Below are 18141 nucleotides of genomic sequence, written 5' to 3' on the forward strand. Positions count from 1 at the left end.
AGGAACTAGGTTATTTCGCTTATTGTTGGTCCATGATGAAACTGGTCTGTGAGTTCTGTTTGTGATTCTGACTGTGATTCTTGCTTTATGAAATGTACTGTCATGAGAGGTGGTGGTGCTATGAAGGCTAGTGGAGGGTGTACCTGAGTCATGTGAGATTGGTAGTCAGTCACGTGATGAGGTGGATGGTGATGACAACGATGATGAAGATGATCCAAGCTGGTCAGCTGCGTGGTGATTGTCCATGTGGTGTAGGATGGTGAAGTTTATGTTGGAGGAGAGCAGCCGCGATCCCCGAAAATTCAGATGAAGGCCATCTGATTAGTAAGTAATGCACACAGCAAAACATAACTTGAGCCTTCAAAATAAAACAGGATGTGACAAAAACCAGACAAAGACAACTCACAAGGGGAATCTTCAACAAAAAACAGGCGTGCACAGCATGGGTCAGGACACTATGTTGCACAGCCACATTTCTACAGTGGCCCAGAATGGACAAAACAGACACTGGCTCTAGACAGCACCTTTAATGTTTGTCCCAAGTTTCACAGCCACCGTCAGGATTCATACACGCTTGCAAATAAAAGGGTGAGACAAGAGGTATTCAGCTGGTTGAAGTCTGAAACAGCATCATTAGATCACAACATCCTTCACACTGGACCTTTAACACAACGTTTACAAGACATTGATGTCCTTATGTCCTCTGTTGGCATTTTTCATCCTTCCCTCAGCTGCATAGATCGGTACAAGCATCTGTATTTCCAGCATGTGAGCACATTTTCAATACCATCAAATCTGATTGTAACTGAAATCAAACATGACAATCTCATTGGATTCCCGTCTGTAGACAACAATCGTAATCATAGAATTAAAGCATGTTTCCTGGCTGCTCTCACTTCCTATTAAATGTACAGAAAAGTCTGATGCACACTTTAGAATCCAGGCACACAACCATCATGAGGGACAGGGGGGTCAGTCCCCTTTTCACAGCCACTACGGATCAAAGGGGAGGTGGTGGAGGAGGTGGAGGACTACAAATACCTTGGAGTGGTGATCGACAACAGACTGGACTGGAAATCCAACACAGAGACTGTGTACAAGAAGGGGATGAGCAGACCCTACTTCCTGAGGAAACTGAGATCCTTCAACGTGTGCAGCAAAATGTTGGAGATCTTCTACCAGTCTGTGGTCTCCAGCGCCATCTTCTTTGCTGAGCCAGCGACACCAACAGACTTGATAAGATCATCAAGAAGGCCGGCTCTGTACTTGGACTCAGACTTGAGTCTTTTGAGACTGTGGTGGAGAGGAGGACGCTGAATAAACTGCTATCCATCATGGACAATGATCAGCACCCTCTCCATCACACAGTGGACAGACAGCGGAGCACCTTCTCCCACAGGCTGCTACAGCTCCGCTGTCGAAGGGACAGATACAGGAAATCTGTCCTGCCACATGCCATTACACTGTACAATAACAGCTAAAAAAATCTCTTTGTACAATAATTCTTATCACTACTGTTTGCTGCTTTTGATATTTTATTCTGTATAGTTTGTTCTTTACAGTCCTATTTCACACATTTTCACTTTTTTAACTGTGTGTATGCTTACAGTCACGGTACACTTTATTTTCTACACACTGCCATTTGCTGTAGATATTCTTTTTGGTGCAATACTTTTAATTACTACTGTTTGCTATTTTGCAATTTTTTATTATGTATATATATTTTTTACTGCTCACTATTTTGGTATTTTATTATGTATAGTTTGTTCTTCATAGTCTTATTTCACAATTTTCCACTTATTTCACTGTGTGTAATGCTGCTGCTGCACTGCAATTTCCCAGCTTGGGATAAATTAAGTCTATCTATCTATCTATCTATCTATGCTTCATAACTACTCTCTAAATGACAAACACCTAAACATGTTGAACCTGCATTAATTTTAATGTCACTCATCATTGTAAAAAATAAATATCCTCTACCTGTGAATGTGTAAATAAGTGGGTCAGTGCTCTCAGCAGTGAGGAGGAAACATCATGACATGTTGAGGACAGCTACAGTTCACTGACTCTGTGTGTTTGCATATGTGTCCTGCCTCTCTGCTCCCAGCCGTTAAGAGGCCAGTGTTGATCAGTGGCTGTCCAGGCCTTTCAGAGCCACTCACACACCGGCAGCACCATCATGAGCTCACTGGTTCTACTGCTGGCCACCATGGGGCTCCTGGTTCAGGGTGAGACTCTCTTCTGAAAACTTGGCTTCAGGATGCAACCAGCTTCACCACAATCATGTTCTGCTGTGATGGAGAAACACTGAAACAAGCAGCATTGACCTTCTTCCATCTATTCTCCATGTTAAAGAAATGATGCTCTTCTGTTCTGATGGTGATCATCTTCCTCCAAGCTGGATTTGTCTCAATAACCCTTCTCCTGTTTTTCATGTTTTACAGGTTCATCAGGACAAATCACCCTGACTCAGTCTCCTGAATCTCAGTCTGTTGTTCCAGGACAGACTGTCTCCATCAGATGCAAAACCAGTTCAAATGTGGGTAGCTTACTCCACTGGTACCTTCAGAAACCTGGAGAAGCTCCTAAACTCCTGATTTATTATGCTACAAGCCGTCAGTCTGGAGTTCCAGGTCGTTTCAGTGGAAGTGGATCTGGGACTGACTACACTCTGACCATCAGTGGAGTTCAGGCTGAAGATTCAGGAGTTTACTACTGTCAGCAGGGTTACAGCTGGCCGTTCACACAGTGATACAACGTCGTACAAAAACCTCCCTCAGCTGGAGAGGAACTGATCTGAATCAACAGCTGCACTCAAACTAAAACTAAAGGTTATAATAATAATTCACTTACTTATTCACAATATTTGAACATTTAATACACTGTACATAACAAAAAGTTATCTTTTTAATGCATTCACTCAAACAGGTTTTGAAACATCTTGTTGCACATTAAAGCAGCAGGATGATACTGATGAAACTCTTGACGTATGATTTCAGCTCTTTGATAAGTTTATTCCCTGCACCATGATGACATATAAACACTAAAGTTGTTGATATTGACTTATCATCTGTCATAGAAACTTATATATTCATAAATTATAGAATAAATTTATGTTTCAATATAATTTCACTCATGTTGCAAAAATTTGAATCATGTCTATGACAGTGTTTATTTTTTATCAAACAGATTAAAACGATTTATGAAGTATGTGTCAGGCCGTGACCCGAATCAGGACTCAGACGCAGAGATTTCAATGAACACGGGTTTATTATCAGTAACCCAGAGACCTCTTTGCTGAGTGACAAAGAAATAGGCTATGAAATTATTCTGAGGTTCATCTATCTTTGGCAAGGTAGCAGAAATCACTCACTATATTGTTGTGGAAAATTTTCCCGGTCTGCCTATAGAGAGCCAAACAAACCACTCTGGAATGCAAGTAACGTGCACGAAGTGTTTAATCTGTATAGAGAGGAGACACAGCCACAGAACCACACGGCAGTAAGCAGTTCAGAGTTGTGCTCCCTGATCAGATGTTTTCACCCCATTTTTATAGTCTGACATGCCTTTGGTCTCAGCAGAACTGGTTTAACAGATGGCAACAGAAAAACAGCTGTCTGCAATAAAACTTGATGATGTCCTGTTCTCAGTACTTTACAGTTAGGTGTGATAACATCAGGTCATTCACTTTGGCACCCTGGGAGTTAATTGCAGTGGGGTTACAACAACGAATCCACCAGGACATCCTCTTGTCAACATAACAGTAAAACAGCTCAGACTACAGATCAACTATATAAACTAGCAAAACAAAATAGAAAAGTATAGAAACATGTACAAATTCCACCACAATATAAAGCAATGAAACAAACAATATAACAAAAAACGCTCCTAATGGAGGATCAGGAAAAGAACAGTTAGGGCCCCAAAATTAAACAAACAAAATCACTCCCGAGGGAGGATGAACTCAAAAGGCAAAAAACGAAAAACACTCCAAAAGGGAGGACCCCAGACTAGAGAAAATTACCAAAAATAAAATTAAATCCTAAAAACAATGGGGGACCTACAACAGATAAAGGACAATGACTATGAAACAAAAAACACTCTTAAAGAGGATTATGACACAACTGTGAACAAAACACAGAAGAGGACTGCAAAAAACTAAACTATGAAACTTACAAAGAATCACTCTGAAAGAGGAACAAGGCTGACGTGGATAAATACTGTGACTGTGGCAAGGGACAAAGACAGGTTCAGGTGACTGGACCAATGGACAAGGACACTCTGGCACAAGATAAGGAAGAAACAGCCTATTTAAGCACATGGAGGGTAATGGAGAACAGGTGGAGACAACAGGTAATCAGGGCGGACACAACGGTGACGCGTGAGGAAGGGCAAGTGCTCTGAAACGAGAGGAGAGGTAGACTTTCAAAATAAAACAGGAAATGACAAGCCAGAAAACCCAAGACGAGACAAACCTCACCACGGTGTGACAGGATGTAATTCAGTAACACTTGGTCTTTGTGTTTGTGGATCTTCGGCAGAAGCAGGATGTAAATAGTTTCAGGGATAAATTTGGGTTCACAATAATTTGGTTTCTCTTTACGCTGATGATATATTTCAGATTTAGAAAATATTTTCATGCTTTTGTAGTTTGACTTGAAGGACAGTGCATGTTCTTCAGATAAACCTAAAGCAATAACAATATGACAATCATCATCATTAAGACACTTTAGTAAAAAGAGGTGATTGGATGATTTATCCTTGTTATGATCCCACCATGAGTTTGTTTCAAAGGTTAATTGTTGAAGACAAATCTGTAATGACTGGAAACATTTTTACAATCACAGAGGAATTTATATCAGTTGTCACAAGAAATTATGGTCTCAGACTACGACCATCGCTGGTTTATACGAATCAAAAGTGACGAGGAGTTTTGTCTGAGTTTGTGAACTCTTTGATATTCACTGTATATGGACACACATGAAGTGATCTGAAATATTTTTCTGGAAAGTCATCAAGGAAAAAATACATTTTTGACAACTTTTTTTGGTTTTTGGTTAAATAGCATCACTGCAACTATTAAAAGAACATTTATGAAAACACTTTGACGATAATAAATACTAAAACAAGTGATTTGAAGAACACGTCTTTATTTTCTGCAAACACTGAAATAATATTGAAACGTTGCAACAATCTAGTGAATATTTCTATTTGTCAGATAACAGACAGAGACAGAGTGCAGAGTGAGAGCAGTAGCAGAGTAAAACCAGTAGCAGAGTCTCAGTGAGGCAGGTCAGGACTGGGAACACTGGTCTCTCCTCAGCGTCTCTGAGAGAGGAGTCTGGGAGCCCTGGGTGGCCTCGCAGGTCACAGAGCCCACCTTCCCCCACTGGTCTGCAGGGAGCCTCAGGGTGCTGCTCCAGCTGTAGTGGCCGTCCCTCTGCAGCACCCCGGGGCTCCTGCTCTCCTCCCAGCTGCTGCTGCTGCTGCTGCCGTCCACCTTCCAGGACAGAGTCCAGTCTGAGGGGAAGCCCTTGTTGGCCAGACACATGAGCGTGGCCTTCCCCTGCCGCAGCTCCTCACTGGAGGGGGGCAGCACCGTCAGGGTGGGACGGACGTCACCTAGGAGACACGGGGACCACACGGCTGTCAATCAAACACCAGACACCTGAACACCTTTACTGTGTGAGAGTTTCTGTCAGGTGGTTTTTCTGCTCCACCAGTCACTCACTCACACATTGTTTCACTTCCCTTTAAGAAACCTCTCATGCACATCAGCACAGAAAGAGTCCTCATATGACCTGAAATATATCAAACTGCACGAGAAATAAAACAATCTGATTGACATTTTAAAACACAAAAACCTCTTTTAGACTTTTTGAAGAAAACAAGAAAATACAGTTTGAAGATATTTTCAGTCATCTGTGATTTCATTCAGAGTCCTGATACATTTATACAAAAACATTTACTGTGGAAACTCTCAGAAGTTGATGAGATCCAACGATATTATCAGACAAAAATAAGCCAGGACCATCAGAGAGCTGTCAACATTATTTCAAAAAGACATTTTGAGCCGTTTGAGCAGATCAGAGATTTAAAGGCATTTTCAACATTTTCATCTTCATTCAAAATGATTTTTACTCAAATTCAAAACGCTTTAAAATGAGAATCAAAGAGCAAATTTACACACATGTGAAAAGTACGAGTGTTGTCGTTTCATCGTTCCGACACTTCAAACGGTTCACATTTCACAAATGAAATGAAACGTTTCAAGAGAAGTTGAGTGAAGCTGCTTTGAGTTCAGCTTCAAGGTTAAACAGCAGAAACGGACGATAAAACTGAGTCTTTAAAGTGATTTTGATCCGTCCGATCAAAAGTTCAAGTTACTGCAAATGTTCAGACACATGAATTCAAACATTTACTGATGAAACAATATTTAATATTTGAGCAGAAACTTACTTCCAACGTCCAGTCTGGTTCCTCCACCAAAAGTCCACCACAGTGATACAAACTGACTGAGTCGTCGTACAAAAACCTCTCACTGCAGAGAGACACGGCTCTCTGACTGTGAACACAACAAACTCAACATGAACACTTCCAGCTGTTGAAAGAATGAACTATTTCATCTTATATTGATCAAACTGTGACACGACTGATCACAATTCATCACATTTTTATGTTTTTATTTTTACGTCTGTCTAAAAGTCACATTTAATTTGTTCTCGCATTAAATTAAAACAAAACATTGTGAAAGAAAATGAATCCAGAGTCCTCAAACCAAACCAACATTAAAATGATCACTGAGTGTTTATCAATGCTCTGATAAAGTGATTGATCCACTGATCAGCAGCATCAGACTAATCCAAGTCCCTGTTGGAGTCAGTCAGAGCATTTCCATAGAGAGCCACTTTGCATCAGCAGCACCATGCTCCAGTGCTCTGGGAGAGTTTATAGTCCTGAGGGTTGAACACTGGATGACTGACAGCTGTCCTTCATGACAACAGAAGCCACAGAAATCCTCCTCATCAAAAACATGACTCTGATCGGCGTCCTCATCTGGACTCTCCTCTGCTGCTGCTTCACAGGTAAAGTCCAGAGGATCAGAGTCCTCTCCTCTATGAACGTCCGTCTGTCTGAAATGAAGCCGACAAAACCGTGACGCTGCTTTATGTTTGTGTGTCTGTATCCTCAGAGTCCAGAGGCCAGATCACAGTGACTCAGCCTGGAGCAGTGAGGTCTGCTCTGGGAGAGTCCGTCACCATCAACTGTAAGACCAGTCAAAGGGTTTATGGTGGGAACTATTTACACTGGTACCAACAGAAAGATGGAGAAACTCCTAAACTGCTCATTTACGTTGCCAACAGCCGAGCATCAGGGATTCCAGGTCGTTTTACAGGCAGTGGATCAAACACTGACTTCACTCTGACCATCAGTAGAGTCCAGACTGAAGATGCAGCAGTTTACTACTGTCAGAGTGATCATGTTATCAACAGTCAAACTGTGTTCACACAGTGAAAAAGAGTCGTACAAAAACCTCCCTCAGTCAGACTGAACAGAAACTGAACTGACTGCTGCAGCTGGAAGCTACAACAGAGACTGATACACTTCACTGAGGACACACACACACACACACACACACACACACACTTCACCTTCTCTTTCTGTGATAATACATTGACTTTAGGAGCAGTCTTTAAGATTTATGTGGGTCAACTGACAGAAATAGAATTTAATATTAGGAATTCTCTTTAAATTTGTGTACAATCACCTGAAAACCAGATTTGTTGTTTGGTACCTTATAATGAGCTCTTCATGTCTCCAGAGGGAGCGGGTCCTCTTCCATGAAAACCACTATGTTGCACAGCCACATTTCTACAGTGGCCCAGAACGGACAAAACAGACACTGGCTCTAGACAGCACCTTTCATGTTTGTCCCAAGTTTCACAGCCACCGTCAGGATTCATACACGCTTGCAAATGAAAGGGTGAGACAAGAGGTATTCAGCTGGTTGCAATCTGAAACCTCATCATTGGATGCCACAAAATCCTTCACACTGGTCCTTTAACAACGCTTACAAGACATTAATGTCCTTATGTCCTCTGTTGGCATTTTTCATTCTTCCCTCAGCGAAATATCTTGTGCAATACTACGTTTTCATTCTCTTTAACTGCTCAACCCGTGCATATATACTTTTCTCGACTGTGAAATATATATATATATATATTTCTTACTGTGCAATAGAGTAAACACTGAACTAAACTTATTCGTACCCACCAAGTGCAAATTCAATCCATGTGCAATTTCTGTTAAAAGCATGAAATTCTCGTCAAATTTTTGGCAGTTCATTTTTTATGCAAATATTCTTTAGAGTTTGTTTGTGGCAATACATAATTTTCATTTATATATTTTTATAGTCCTTGTATAAAATGTACATATATATAGTCAACCTTTATCTTTGTATTTTCTTATTCTGTTGTTTTTCCTACTGCTATTGCCTGCTGCCTGGAACACTCAAATTTCCCCGGCTGGGAGTCATTAAGTCTTCTCTTATCTTATCTTTACTGCATAGATCGGTACAAGCATCTGTGTTTCCAGCATGTGAGCACATTTTCAATACCATCAAATCTGATTGTAACTGAAATCAAACATGACATCTCATCACGAACTGGTGTGGACTAAACCTCCTGCACATCAATGTCGGCAAGTCCAAGGAGATGGTGATTTCGCAGGAAAGCACCACAGACTACATCCAGGGTCTGGACATTGAGATCGCAGAGGAAAACAAATACCTGGGTGTACACCTCAACAATAAACTGGACTGGACACTAACACTGATACCCTGTCCAGGAAGGGCCAACGTCGTCTTCATCTCCTGAGAAGACTGAGGTCCTTTGGAGTATGTAGGACATGACTGAGGACTTTCTATGACTCTGTGGTTGCATCTGCAGTCTTTTACTCAGTGGTCTGCTGGGGCTGTGGAAGCTCTGAGAGGGACAGAAAGAGACTAAACAAACTGGTCAGGAGAGCTGGCTCTGTCCTGGACTGTCCTCTGGACACCACTGAGGATGGAGGTGAGAGGAGGATGGTAGCCAAGCTGACATCTATCATGGACAACCCCTCCCACCCCCTGCATGGGGGCCCTTAGCAGCTCCTTCAGGAACAGACTGTTGCATCCACCCTGTAAGAAGGAACGCTACCGCAGGTCCTTCCAGATACAGCAGCTCCACAGGGGACTGTGCTTTCTCCCTTCCTCTTCACCTTATACACCACTGACTTTAAGTACAACTCTGAGTCATGTCACCTGCAGAAGTTCTCTGATGACTCAGCTGTTGTCGGTCCTTATCTACCCTGCTACTGCTCTCTGTCCTGTGCTGTCTGTGTCTAAACTATCTCGGAGCCTCTCTCTGCATTCTTCTCCAAATCTAAAAATGATGGATCTGGTCAGCTGGTCTCTCAATGCAATTGACCATATTTTCTCCACAATGAAGATGGGTAAAGGAGAACTCGCCTGTCCTGACGGAACGTTCGCAGCCGGCTACACGTTGGACTCCTGGGAGAAGTGGAGGATCGTGTGTCTGTCGGTTCTTTCCGTTGAGGATTAGCAAGCTGCTCGCCTTGATCGAGGGAATGTGCAGGGCTGCCAGCACTCAGACTCAAGCGATTTGTGAGCTCAGTCGCAAACTGGATGCGATTCCTGAGCTCATTCGCAGGTCGGATAACAACTTGGAGAAGCTGTCAGCTCTGCTCTGCTGAATCTGGTCACTAATTCGGACATTTTGGAGCAAGCCACCGTGAGACCAGAGAGACTCAAGGGCAGACAAAAAAAATTCCAGTGTCGGCCCCCAAAACAGTCTGTTATCTCCATTGGCTCCCAGACATAAACGGCCTTCTCAAGGACGCTTATCTCTCCACTCTCCTGGATGTTTCTGCAGACAAAATGCTCCGACCCCCACCTCCTTCTGGGACATTCACCCTTACCCTCAATTCAACGCCTTCTTTGGCTCCTCACCCCCCTCCTTCCCCTAGTAGGCCAAGGGTTGAGGATGGCGCCCTGTAGGAGCTGCAGCCCTCCCCCGGGCGACTGTGCTGTGACAACCCCCCCCCTCGAACTTCCTTCCCCCACCCACATGTGCAGGTGTTACAGTCTGGTTATGATGTCTTAAATGTTGCTTGTGCTGAGGTTTTTTTTACCAAGCCCACTGAGACCCTTCAACGTGTGCAGCAAAATGTTGGAGTTCTTCTACCAGTCTGTGGTCTCCAGCGCCATCTTCTCTGCTGTTGTTTGTTGGGGCAGCAGCATCAGAGCCAGCGACACCAACAGACTTGATAAGATCATCAAGAAGGCCGGCTCTGTACTCGGACTCAGACTTGAGTCTTTTCAGACTGTGGTGGAGAGGAGGACGCTGAATAAACTGCTATCCATCATGGACAATGATCAGCAGCCTCTCCATCACACAGTGGACAGACAGCGGAGCACCTTCTCCCACAGGCTGCTGCAGCTCCGCTGTCGAAGGGACAGATACAGGAAATCTTTCCTGCCACATGCCATTACACTGTACAATAACAGCAAAGAAATACAATACTTCTTATCACTACTGTTTGCTATTTTTGCTATTTTATTATTATTTTTTATTATAGTTTGTTCTTTGTAGTCCTATTTTACAATTTTTCACTGACTTCACTGTGTGTAATGCTGCTGCTGCACTGCAATTTCCCATCTTGGGATAAATTAAGTATATCTATCTATCTATCTATCTATCTATGCTTCATAACTAATCTCTAAAAGACACCTAAACATGTTGAACCTGCATTCATTTTAATGTCACTCATCATTGTAAACAATAAATATCCTCTACCTGTGAATGTGTAAATAAGTGGGTCAGTGCTCTCAGCAGTGAGGAGGAAACATCATGACATGTTGAGGACAGCTACAGTTCACTGACTCTGTGTGTTTGCATATGTGTCCTGCCTCTCTGCTCCCAGCCGTTAAGAGGCCAGTGTTGATCAGTGGCTGTCCAGGCCTTTCAGAGCCACTCACACACCGGCAGCACCATCATGAGCTCACTGGTTCTACTGCTGGCCACCCTGGGGCTCCTGGTTCAGGGTGAGACTCTCTTCTGAAAACTTGGCTTCAGGATGCAACCAGCTTCACCACAATCATGTTCTGCTGTGATGGAGAAACACTGAAACAAGCAGCATTGACCTTCTTCCATCTATTCTCCATGTTAAAGAAATGATGCTCTTCTGTTCTGATGGTGATCATCTTCCTCCAAGCTGGATTTGTCTCAATAACCCTTCTCCTGTTTTTCATGTTTTCCAGGTTCATCAGGACAAATCACCCTGACTCAGTCTCCTGAATCTCAGTCTGTTGTTCCAGGACAGACTGTCTCCATCAGATGTAAAACCAGTTCAAGTGTTAGTAACTATCTCCACTGGTACCTTCAGAAACCTGGAGAAGCTCCTAAACTCCTGATTTATAGAGCTACAAGCCGTCAGTCTGGAGTTCCAGGTCGTTTCAGTGGAAGTGGATCTGGGACTGACTTCACTCTGACCATCAGTGGAGTTCAGGCTGAAGATTCAGGAGTTTACTACTGTCAGCAGAGTTACAGCTCGTTCACACAGTGATACAACGTCGTACAAAAACCTCCCTCAGCTGGAGAGGAACTGATCTGAATCAACAGCTGCACTCAAACTAAAACTAAAGGTTATAATAATAATTCACTTACTTATTCACAATATTTGAACATTTAATACACTGTACATAACAAAAAGTTATCTTTTTAATGCATTCACTCAAACAGGTTTTGAAACATCTTGTTGCACATTAAAGCAGCAGGATGATACTGATGAAACTCTTGACGTATGATTTCAGCTCTTTGATAAGTTTATTCCCTGCACCATGATGACATATAAACACTAAAGTTGTTGATATTGACTTATCATCTGTCATAGAAACTTATATATTCATAAATTATAGAATAAATTTATGTTTCAATATAATTTCACTCATGTTGCAAAAATTTGAATCATGTCTATGACAGTGTTTATTTTTTATCAAACAGATTAAAACGATTTGTGAAGTATGTGTCAGGCCGTGACCCGAATCAGGACTCAGACGCAGAGATTTCAATGAACACAGGTTTATTATCAGTAACCCAGAGACCTCTTTGCTGAGTGACAAAGAAATAGGCTATGAAATTATTCTGAGGTTCATCTATCTTTGGCAAGGTAGCAGAAATCACTCACTATATTGTTGTGGAAAATTTTCCCGGTCTGCCTATAGAGAGCCAAACAAACCACTCTGGAATGCAAGTAACGTGCACGAAGTGTTTAATCTGTATAGAGAGGAGACACAGCCACAGAACCACACGGCAGTAAGCAGTTCAGAGTTGTGCTCCCTGATCAGATGTTTTCACCCCATTCTTATAGTCTGACATGCCTTTGGTCTCAGCAGAACTGGTTTAACAGATGGCAACAGAAAAACAGCTGTCTGCAATAAAACTTGATGATGTCCTGTTCTCAGTACTTTACAGTTAGGTGTGATAACATCAGGTCATTCACTTTGGCACCCTGGGAGTTAATTGCAGTGGGGTTACAACAACGAATCCACCAGGACATCCTCTAGTCAATATAACAGTAAAACAGCTAAGACTACAGATCAACTATATAAACTAGCAAAACAAAATAGAAAAGTATAGAAACATGTACAAATTCCACCACAATATAAAGCAATGAAACAAACAATATAACAAAAAACGCTCCTAATGGAGGATCAGGAAAAGAACAGTTAGGGCTACAAAATTAAACAAACAAAATCACTCCCGAGGGAGGATGAACTCAAAAGGCAAAAAACAAAAAACACTCCAAAAGGGAGGACCCCAGACTAGAGAAAATTACCAAAAATAAAATTAAATCCTAAAAACAATGGGGGACCTACAACAGATAAATGAAGCTACAACAGAGACTGATACACTTCACTGAGGACACACACACACACACACACACATACACTTTGTTAAATATATTCCACACTTCACCTTCTCTTTCTGTGATAATACATTGAGTTTAATTGAAGGAGCAGACGTGACGATTTATGTGAATCAACTGGCAGAAATGAAATTTAATATTAATAATCCTTTTTAAATTTGTGTACAATCACCTGAAATAAGAATAATTATGTTTTTGTTGTCTTATATTGAGCTCTTTATATCTCCAGAGGGAGCGGGTCCTCTTCCATGAAAACCGCTATGTTGCACAGCCACATTTCTACAGTGGCCCAGAATGGACAAAACAGACACTGGCTCTAGACAGCACCTTTAATGTTTGTCCCAAGTTTCACAGCCACCGTCAGGATTCATACACGCTTGCAAATGAAAGGGTGAGACAAGAGGTATTCAGCTGGTTGAAGTCTGAAACATCATCATTAGATGTAACACAGTCCTTCACACTGGACCTTTAACACAACGTTTACAAGACATTAATATCCTTCTGTGCTCTGTTGGCATTTTTCATCCTTCCCTCAGCTGCATAGATCGGTACAAGCATCTGTATTTCCAGCATGTGAGCACATTTTCAATACCATCAAATCTGATTGGAACTGAAATCAAACATGAAAATCTCATTAGTTTCCCGTCTGTAGACAACAATCGTAATCGTAGAACTAGACAATTCCGGCGCTGCCGAAATTTTGACAGTGGAACGAGGGGGCTGCTGGTCTTATTAACTGAATCAATCAACATGAATGAACCATCTCTATGATCATCCAAAGTTTGCTTTTTCTAACAGAGCTAACGGTGCTAACGCTAACAGCGGTAAAATAGCTAATGGAGCTAATGCTAACGGAGCTGTCATCCAATGGCGCTAATAGAGCTAACGATGCTAATGCTAGCAGAGCTAACAGTGCCAATGCTAATGACGCTAACAGAGCTAATGGAGCTAACACTAATGGAGCTAACAGATAATGGCGCTAATAGAGCTAACGGTGCTAATAGAGCTAACGGTGCTAATAGAGCTAACGGTGCTAGCATTTCTAATTGAGCTAGCAGAGCTAACAGCGCTAATAGATAGATAGATAGATAGATTGATAGATAGATAGATTGATAGATAGATAGATAGACTTAATTTATCCCAAGCTGGGAAATTGCAGTGCAGCAGCAGCATTATACACAGTGAAATAAGTGAAAATAAGACTATAAAGAACAAACTATACATAATAAAAATATAAAAATAGCGAGCAGTAAAAAGATTATATACATGACAAAATAATAAAATAGCCAAATAGTAAACAGTAGTAAAAAGTATTGCACAAAAGGAATATCAAATGCAAATGAATATCAAAATAAGAATATCAAAAGCAAATGGCAGTGAAAATAAAGTGTACCGTGACTGTAAGAACAAACTATATATCATAAAATATCGAAATAGCAGCAGTAAAAAATTACATACATAATAACAAAATATCAAAAGCAAACAGTCGTGGTAAGAAGTATTGTATTATTATTATTATCTTCAGCTGTTATTGTACAGTGTAATGGCATGTGGCAGGACAGATTTCCTGTATCTGTCCCTTCGACAGCGGAGCTGCAGCAGCCTGTGGGAGAAGGTGCTCCGCTGTCTGTCCACTGTGTGATGGAGAGGCTGCTGATCATTGTCCATGATGGATAACAGTTTGTTCAGCGTCCTCCTCTCCACTACAGTCTCAAAAGACTCAAGTCTGAGTCCAAGAACAGAGCCAGCCTTCTTGATGATCTTATCAAGTCTGTTGGTGTCGCTGGCTCTGATGCTGCTGCCCCAACAAACAACAGCAGAGAAGATGGCGCTGGAGACCACAGACTGGTAGAAGATCTCCAACATTTTGCTGCACACGTTGAAGGATCTCAGTTTCCTCAGGAAGCAGAGTCTGCTCATCCCCTTCTTTTACACAGTCTCTGTGTTGGATTTCCAGTCCAGTCTGTTGTCGATCACCACTCCGAGGTATTTGTAGTCCTCCACCTCCTCCACCACCTCCCCTTTGATCCGTAGTGGCTGTGAAGGCGTCTTCTTCCTCCTGAAGTCGTTCACCATCTCTCTGGTCTTGCTGATGTTCAGCCTCAGGTGGTTCTTTACGGACCACTCGACAAAGTTGTCTATCAGTGTCCTGTACTCCCCCTCCTCTCCCTCTCTTATACACCCGACAACAGCTGAGTCATCAGAGAACTTCTGCAGGTGACATGACTCAGAGTTGCACTTAAAGTCAGTGGTGTATAAGGTGAAGAGGAAGGGAGAAAGCACAGTCCCCTGTGGAGCTCCTGTATCACTGACCACCACATCAGACAGCCCGCTGCCCAGACGGACAAACTGTGGCCGGCCTGTCAAGTAGTCAGTAATCCAGGAGATCACTGCGTCGTTAACACCCATCCCCCGCAGCTTCTCACCCAATAGCAGAGGTTGAATGGTGTTGGAGGCACTGGAGAAATCAAAGAATGTGATTCTTACAGTGCCTCCTCCACCATCAATATGCATATGGGCTCGTTGCAGCAGGTAAATGACAGCGTCATCGACACCTAAATGGGGCTGATAGGCAAACTGCTAATGCTAACAGCGCTAATGCTAACGGTGCTAATATAGCTAACGGCGTTTTGTCTGTCTATGTATATCAATGAAGTCTCTAGGAGAAAGTATGGCGAAGCAGCGGACAATTGGCAAAGGCTGAAATTTGAGGAAATTTCCCATTCATTTCTTATGGGAAATTCTTCGCAGTTTTTTGTGAATAGCTTTGTGAATTATTGACGAAAGAGCTATAAAAGTCGTAGCATACCATTCCCGATCGAGCTGCACGTTTTGATATATAGTTTGCGAGGGTTTTCTCAAAGCTGGACTAGTTACGTGCTGAAATTCTGGCGGAAGATGAAAAATGGGAAGAAAAAATGCCTTGTGCCACTAATAAGACTATTTTCAAGCTGGCTTCTCAGCCAGATCCCTCTTGTAAAACAGACGTTTATCACAATAAGACTATCAAATGGCTCAGTAGATAAAAGGAAAGTGTTGTTTTTGAGATTAATTTGCAGTTACTGTACAGCAACCTGAGTCTCTTTAATTCTACATGGGGATGATTTGAATAGTCAGTTGTTCCAGCAGTGAGGAGGAAACATCATGACATGTTGAGCTACAGTTCACTGACTCTGTGTGTTTGCATATGTGTCCTGCCTCTCTGCTCCCAGCCATTAAGAGGCCAGTGTTGATCAGTGGCTGTCCAGGCCTTTCAGAGCCACTCACACACCGGCAGCACCATCATGAGCTCACTGGTTCTACTGCTGGCCACCCTGGGGCTCCTGGTTCAGGGTGAGACTCTCCTCTGAAAACTTGGCTTCAGGATGCAACCAGCTTCACCACAATCATGTTCTGCTGTGATGGAGAAACACTGAAACAAGCAGCATTGACCTTCTTCCATCTATTCTCCATGTTAAAGAAATGATGCTCTTCTGTTCTGATGGTGATCATCTTCCTCCAAGCTGGATTTGTCTCAATAACCCTTCTCCTGTTCTTCATGTTTTCCAGGTTCATCAGGACAAACCACCCTGACTCAGTCTCCTGAATCTCAGTCTGTTGTTCCAGGACAGACTGTCTCCATCAGATGCAAAACCAGTTCAAATGTGGGTAGCTATCTCCACTGGTACCTTCAGAAACCTGGAGAAGCTCCTAAACTCCTGATTTATTCAGCTTCAAGCCGTCAGTCTGGAGTTCCAGATCGTTTCCGTGGAAGTGGATCTAGGACTGACTTCACTCTGACCATCAGTGGAGTTCAGGCTGAAGATTCAGGAGTTTACTACTGTCAGCAGGGTTACATCCCGTTCACACAGTGATACAACGTCGTACAAAAACCTCCCTCAGCTGGAGAGGAACTGATCTGAATCAACAGCTGCACTCAAACTAAAACTAAAGGCTTTACTAAAAATAAATAGTTAATAATAATTCACTTACTTATTCACAATATTTGAACATTAAATACACTGTACAGAACAAAAAGTTATATTTTTAATGTATTCACTCAAACAGGGTTTGAAACATCTTGTTGCACATTGAAGCAGCAGGATGATACTGATGAAACTCTTCAAGTATGATTTCACTTCTTTGAAAAGTTTATTCGATGCAGTGTGCTGACAAATGAACACTAAGCTTGTTGACATTAGTTTAATGACTTACCGTCTGTTATAGAAACTCAAACATTCATAAATTATAGCATAAATTTATATCTCAACGATATTTCAATTTTGTTGCAAAAATACGAATCATCTCTCAAACATGTTTTATCCATTTTATTTCAGTTCAGCAAAATTGTATTTCATGACTGAGACCAATGATTTATGAAGTGTGGAATTCAGTAACACTTTCATCTTTTTCCATCTTTCATTTGTCTTTGTGTTTGTGGATCTTCAGCAGAAGCAGGATTGAAAGCAGGGGTCACCAACCTTTTTGAAACTAAGAGCTACTTCAAGGGCACTGAGTAATGCAAAGGGCTACACTTTGATAATACACTTCTGAAATAACAAAGTTACACAGTGTTCCTTTAATTTTATATTATTATTAATGATATTCTATGTGAAGACACTGATGATCCATCACAATAGTTATTCAGAATGATTAAACAAGGTTGGAAACAGATACATTTCAATATGCAATATCCAATTGTTTCATTTTCAAATGATCACTTCCACAACATTTTGCAGGAAATCTTTTTCAGTTTTTACGAGCCACGAACAGTTTTTATCAAATCATAAACTCTGAACCATGTTTGTACAAATTATCAATTTTGTAAGATTTAACAAAAATCAGCTGCCTGGTGGGTAGTTAGCATGGTAGCTTTTGTGACATGTACTGAAGTGTCTCTCCACGTTGTGCCGCTCAGCCGTCGCCACAGTCGCACCGCAAATGAGACACACACAGTTTTCTTTCACGTTAGTAAAAAAGAACTCTTCCTCCCATTCACTGTGAAAATGATAAGTTTTCTTCCTTTTTTCTGCTGTTTTTGTGGGTAGAAAACGCGTTCGACTCCTCATCTTTGCAGCGCTCACAAGCAAAGCAAAGCTGGTTTGTCATGCGCAGTAGACTGACCTCCGACCCAGACTACGTCAGAGTTCGTAGATTAAACTTTTTTTATGATAG

At 41.8% G+C, this 18141-nt stretch overlaps 5 gene segments (V, D, J or C); 4 read left to right on the forward strand and 1 right to left on the reverse strand.

Annotated features, from left to right (window-relative positions):
• The first annotated feature begins 2179 nt into the window (after positions 1–2179).
• LOC121619185 lies at positions 2180–2752 on the forward strand. The segment is given in 2 exon segments: positions 2180–2228; positions 2445–2752. Coding segments are annotated over 2 exon segments (357 nt in total).
• Positions 2753–5130: 2378 nt separating this feature from the next.
• Positions 5131–6513, reverse strand: LOC121619232. The segment is given in 2 exon segments: positions 5131–5622; positions 6460–6513. A coding segment is annotated over 1 exon segment (258 nt).
• Positions 6514–7026: 513 nt separating this feature from the next.
• Positions 7027–7515, forward strand: LOC121619980. The segment is given in 2 exon segments: positions 7027–7085; positions 7193–7515. Coding segments are annotated over 2 exon segments (375 nt in total).
• A 3540-nt stretch (positions 7516–11055) lies between these two features.
• On the forward strand, positions 11056–11625 carry LOC121619209. The segment is given in 2 exon segments: positions 11056–11104; positions 11321–11625. Coding segments are annotated over 2 exon segments (354 nt in total).
• Positions 11626–16271: 4646 nt separating this feature from the next.
• On the forward strand, positions 16272–16841 carry LOC121619981. The segment is given in 2 exon segments: positions 16272–16320; positions 16537–16841. Coding segments are annotated over 2 exon segments (354 nt in total).
• Positions 16842–18141: the final 1300 nt, after the last annotated feature.

The sequence above is a fragment of the Chelmon rostratus genome, chromosome 16 (assembly GCF_017976325.1).
Source record: "Chelmon rostratus isolate fCheRos1 chromosome 16, fCheRos1.pri, whole genome shotgun sequence".
Taxonomy (NCBI): Eukaryota; Metazoa; Chordata; class Actinopteri; order Chaetodontiformes; family Chaetodontidae; genus Chelmon; species Chelmon rostratus.